Consider the following 6,243-nt stretch of genomic DNA (forward strand, 5'->3'; position numbering starts at 1 on the left):
TGCTGCTGCTGCTGCTGCTGCTGCTGCTGCTATTACAGAAAATACTTACCAGCTGCTGCATACTTTGTGAACTGGTCCAGTCCAGCCTTGGCACAACTGTAAGGGAACGCCCCTGGGACCTGAGTACGACCACAGTGGACAAAATTAGTGGAGCGATGAAAAAAAAATTATGATGGTTGAAAAAGCAAGAATACGACTCTCTTCCTCGTAGAAAACCTGAGGCGATCTAATGTATCAAACTAAAATGTAAACTAATATTAATATTAATCCTCCACATTGTACTCAGCAATTTATCATCATCCTCATCATCATCATTGCAAAAAGCAAGGAATAAAAAAAGGGTTGAGACTTTCCACATTTCATCATAATCTCAAACCAAACAATAATTTTCCTTCATATTTTTACACTCGCTGGGCCCCCTTTCGACGAAAGGAATGATCGGTGCATTAACATCAACTGAAAGCCATTGGCCTACTTAGCATATTCATACTCTATTGTAATGGAGTAATAAATCTTGAGAGATGAAAAAAATTACAATGTCTAGATTTATAATCTCAAAACATAAATGTGCCTCCCGAAATATCACTTCGGCACATCCACTGCGAAGGGCAAGTACGCAGATTTGTTTCATTTTTCAGTGGAATAATGACAAAGGCTAAAGAAGGACGGGAACTTTTTGTCAAATATATTTGTCTAAATTCAGGAAATGAATAAATAAAAATTCGGGCTCCGCCTTGGGGACATATCTATCTTTTTGAAGGTACTTAGTACTTGCAAACTTTCAAGTCTGTAGCTGTCAAAGTTTTATTGGAAAGTGGCACATCTGTTTTCATTGTTGCCAACATATAAAATAGATGTACAGATTGATTTTCTACCCCGCTTTCGTGGTTGTACACTCCAGATTTTCAAAGGCGTTGAAACACTGCGCACGGCTAGTGAACGGAAACCTCACTTGTTCACATTGGCGTCTTACAAGATGGACTTTCCCAATATTAGATCTGGAACACCTTGCCCCAGGATCTCAGTGAAACAACATATTTTGATAGGTTTAAACGATTGCTCAAGATTCATTTGTTTAATTGTTAGTTATATGTATATAGTGTGTCAGTAAGTTTAGATTATATATATATATATATATATATATATATATATATATATATATATATATATATATATATATATATATTTATATATTTGTCCTTTCCTTATATAGATCTAGATCTATAGTTAATGTATGGTTGGGAAAGTTCTTTAGGTGGTTGTACTGGTTTTTCTTGTTTCTGTGAAATATTTTTTCTAGTGTGAATAATTATGTGATTGGTGTAAAGGGCTCAGAGTTTATACATGTACTAGTATGGGATAGAGCACTATATAAATGTAATCTACTACTACTACTACTACTACTACTACTACTACTACTACTACTACTACTACTACCACTACTACTACCACTACTACTACCACTACTACCAGAGGCGAAGCGTCTATATAATCAAATAATCACTGCTTCCCTTCCTAATTTTGAAACACTGTTGCAGTCAAATTCACCCATAGACGTAAACCTCATAAATTAAATGTAAAAAGACGTTCATAATCACCAATGAACAATAGACTATGCCTAACCTTCAAAACCGTTTCATTGCCACAGAAATAGCATGTTCGCCCCTATCGGGCCTCTCCATAAGCAGTCACAAGCTTTGATTATGTAAGCTTAAAGTGAGGCTGGAAGAGTCAATCAATGGATTTGAAGGGAACATGTGCATAGCAGTCAGAACTGTTTCATTGTCGCATATACCTTGTTCACACTTTCGGGCCACAGTTATAAGCACAAAGACGCGTTGATTATCTAAGCGAACTATTACACTGGTCGAGTCTACCTCACAGATGTGAGGGGAACTAACTCCTAATAATCCTTTGACTCCTGCTACTACACTGCTAGTGCTTGTTTTTTTCCTCGACTTTTTAACGTCCTATAATCAGATCGTGACCTCGATTATGACAGCGGCTCCTGGCCGCGAAAAGCTAGACAAAAAACAGCCAAATGTGAAATAAAAAATTGATAGTTGGCGTGCTCTACCAAAGTGTTTCGGCTGTCTGGTATAACATGCCATTGTATTGCTGACATCTGTGCTTCTTTCCTTGGTGTTCGTGTGTTCAAATCTAATGTTAAATTTAGGGTTAGTTAGAATAAATATTTAATGAAACACTTTCCCGATTATTTTAGCGGTTGAACAAGCATACAACATGAATTCAGGATTTGTTTTCATTCACAACTCTGAGTTGCCGCCTCCAGTGCCAGTAAGATTCTTGTGACTTGTGTGAGTGTGATATCTCCAGGCCCTATCTGGTCCCATTTCACTTTGATTACCCTGTCAAACAAGTCAGCCTTCGCCCCTGATTACTACTACTACTACTACTACTACTACTACTACTACTACTACTACTACTACTACATCTACTACTACTGTTTTGACTCTAGGCACTTTACATGTGTTCAAAATTTACTAAAAGTTACTTTCTTTCCAGTCTCACTTCCTGACAACGCTTGACCTACCATAGGTCCCTCTCTAAAAAATATGTAGTGTGAGCGTTATAGGCTCAGCATTATGTTCCTTAAAAAAACAACCCACAATGATTCCTACAAAGCGTGCCCTAAGAATGACGGGGTTCTGATTCCACTTTTTGCGAGAAGTATTGCACCAAAAGCTCGAGATTTTTTTTCTTTCGGTCGGGTATTTTTTCAGTTTGATAGTGTCCGAATCGTTCTTTGTATACAATTTGCTAAACACTACGTGTCACAGAGTTTTAAACTTGCAATTCTTAAGGCGACACAAAGGCCCGCCTCAGTCTTTTTCTTTAAATTTAAGTTGGGGGCAAATTGCTTATTATTTGGCATCTATTGTTTTGGATGATATCCAAAAGCTTTGACCAGTGTTCGTGGTGTAACGGCGCAGCGCTTGCCATCGCTCACAGGATTCCCTCTTGAATAGGAAAAAAGTTAAAGATGGATAACTGACCTGAATTCGATTACATGTTCATCCATGTAACTCACTCATGAAAGCATCGATTTTATTTTCCACCAGTATGAAGTTAGGTAATGGTATGAATAAAAAGCCCTGAAAAGTTCATTGGAATCAAAAAGAAAATTTTATAAAAAGTAGATGAGAAAAAAACCACCAAAAATTGAAGTTTTGAGAAAAAAACGACATTATGTTACATAATAGGCAAAGTGAAAGCTCTAGGACAGAAAATTTGAAAGATGATGATTGTAACACGAAGAGTAAACACTTTTTAGTTTGCAAGTGATTGGAGTATCATAATACGGAAAAAGTCCGGATACCATAGATTGACCAAAAACCGTTAATTAAAAACCAGCCCCCCCCCCCTTTAAGTGAAGTGGTTCGGAAGTTTTAGGTGGCTAAAGTGATGAACTTTCACAAATATTATATAGAGAGATAATACCGATAACAGTAAAAAATACTTTGCACCTAGTCAGGACATAGGAAAAAAGAAAAAAAACCCGAAAAAACCCCCAGAAAACAGAAAAGCAAACTAAAAATTATTCAGCCTCTCGTATGCCCCAGAACTCTAATTGTAAACCTTAATTTCGCCCCCGTCCCCATCCCAGATCCATTCTTGAAAGAAGTCAAAATTGTGTCTTTTACACAATACGTTACGGCGAACTAAGTGTTGCCACACCGACAGTGAAGACCTCGGTGTGGATACTAGATCAAGTAGTTTCTACAAATTCTACAAATTTTCAAAACGTTTCTGCTTCTGGGCTCAAACGTTACTTTTAATTTTCATCCACTTTGGAATGCTGAACACGAAACTGATAGCGTGACATTTATAGTTAGGTCATTTGGGATATTCTAACAAGAAGTTTTGCGTAAAAATGAGGGTCAGCTGATGTTGAAGCTCCGGCCTGTTCTTCGGTGACATCTTTTTTCTTCTTCTTTCTATTCAAAATAAAAATGTTCTCTGGAGTAACACTGATTGGTAAAGCATTGCTGTGAGGTACAGTAGGGTGTCGGGTGGATGGAACATCAGTATACTCTATTTTTGTAAATTATATTATCGTCCTTTCTGAACTGGTTGCACGATACAAAAGAAGCAGTCATCTAAATGATTGTTAGGTTCACGTTAAACCATAGACACTGGAAAGGGCATTGATATATTTTTCTTTTGCAAACACTGTCGAAAGTGTGTGGTACCAGCTTTGCATCTTAGATAAAGGCGATAGACGTTTTTAGCTGTTTTCTCCTTTGCAAAGTAGAGGTATTTCGACGCAAAAATAAACATATTATTGGCAGTGTTGTTTACACAATGACGATGCAAAGTGACTCTTAATATAGAGTGAAATAAGCTGTTTCTGGCTCTGAAACACTGGCTTGCTGAATGAAAACTAATTGGTCACAATGAACAGATGAAACTGATGTATCTCACAGCTTAGAAAATGTGCCAAAATATCAATAATCCTCGTTAATCGATCTTTAACTAGATCTTAACAGAAAACCCCCCATCGTTTTCGAATTCAGAATCCTCAAATTAGTGTAAGTATCTATTGGTTTTAAGCTTAAAGAAAATTCCAGTGTAATGTAAGGCTGCTTCGACCCTGTCTGACAGGAAGAACCAGGGAGGAGAACATACAATTAGACCGACGGAGATACTCGATAAAAATTCTCCTCTTATACGGGGTGCCCACTACGGACGGGATCGGCCGATCGAGGGCGATCGCCCGACTCGATCGCCTGAAACTGAAAACAAACACGTTTGTTTTTGAGGCGATCGAGTCGGGCGATCGGGCTGATCGGCCGATCCCATCCGTAGTGGGCACCCCGTATTACAGGAATCGAGCTAATGTTTTTTGCATGAAACGACAAAGAGCCTAACCATACATAGGTCAAACAAAGAAGAGGTACTTAAAGAAAACATGGCATTTGACGATGCAGTAAGATGCACTGTTTTGAGGCACTTTGGAATTAAACATACTTTTGTTATACATAGTACAGTTGTTTGAATACTTTATTTTCTTCATCTGAAACGTAAAAACACTGTCAACCAACGTGCTAACCCAGTACAATAAAATGTGCAAATTTATGTTTCTAACGTGGTTCGAAAAGTTTCGTCTGCTGACATAATTAAGTCCTCTACGTCGTAATAAAGTTATACTTACAACCATTGTGCTTAGAATACTGGAGATATTGATGATGTTGCCTGAAACAAATTGTAAAGCATAATAATAATATATAATAAATCAATGGGGTTCCCAGAAATCTTGACCAACGCCAAAAGTGGGCATTGCCCTACTTATAAGAGAAGTTTGATTTCATTGGTGTATAATCTGTTTCGTTATAAAAAAAACTCTCCTTGACTTAAGGGGTTATGTACACGGTACGAGGAATTTTCTAGGGGTTTGACTTTCTTTCAATTTTTAAAGGTGATAAAGGCTAATTATAGACTAATTAGAAGAATCATGACGGAATTTGTCGAGTTTTATGCAAAAGTTGGGTTTCTATGACGGCCATCTTGGATTTTTGGCCATGTTGCAGGGGAAATCGTTTTCCACAGAAAATATTAAAATTCAAACCTCAAATTTACACACATATTAACAAACAAATTATCTGTGATCGTAGACTTTGATTTTTTTCCTATTGTTAAAAACAACAAAAATATAGATATATTACTGGACCAGCACCGTAAAAATAGTACGATGTGAAAAAATCAGGAACATTTAAAAAAGTAATCACTCTTTCACAAAATCCCTGCCTACGATCACAGAACCTTTGATACAGCATGTGTGCCAAATTTCAAACATGTAGCTCTGGTAGTTTCAGAAAAATGATTTCCCCCTCGTTGTCACCATAGTGAAAAAGTACTTTTTGAGAAAAACGCCCACCCCAAAAAAGATTGGAAAACGTCAAAGTGAAAAAATCGAAGGCCTTGTAGGCGATAAATTGGGTATTTTTTAAACGTTGGCACATTTTTCAGATGGAACTTATCAGGCTATTGATAGTTCATTTTCTTCTGAAGTTAGCCTTCACAAACAAGTGCTCATGACTATCTTCATTAATCTTTAGTCCCTGCCCTTGACCAGTTACGTACAAATCAGTGGAATAATTTAGTGACATTCCGATATAACGTCAACACACAGTGCGTGCCTGCGTGTGCATGTACATTAATTGGTTATGTTTGTTGGTGTGTGTGTATGTGTGTATTATTGTGCGCGCGTGCGTGTGTGTG

General features: G+C 37.4%; 1 protein-coding gene across 1 annotated transcript in view; it reads right to left on the reverse strand.

Annotated features, from left to right (window-relative positions):
- The window catches only part of LOC106011069 (estradiol 17-beta-dehydrogenase 8-like), a 45,140-nt gene that overhangs the window by 16,895 nt on the left and 22,002 nt on the right, over window positions 1-6,243 (reverse strand). The window contains exons 2-3 of the mRNA XM_013079399.2: window positions 5,177-5,217; window positions 50-119 (exon numbers count right to left, since the gene is read on the reverse strand). Coding sequence (XP_012934853.1) covers window positions 50-119; window positions 5,177-5,217 — 111 coding nt within the window. The remainder of the gene's footprint in view (window positions 1-49; window positions 120-5,176; window positions 5,218-6,243) is intronic.

The sequence above is a fragment of the Aplysia californica genome, unplaced genomic scaffold (assembly GCF_000002075.1).
Source record: "Aplysia californica isolate F4 #8 unplaced genomic scaffold, AplCal3.0 scaffold00050, whole genome shotgun sequence".
Lineage (NCBI taxonomy): Eukaryota > Metazoa > Mollusca > Gastropoda > Aplysiida > Aplysiidae > Aplysia > Aplysia californica.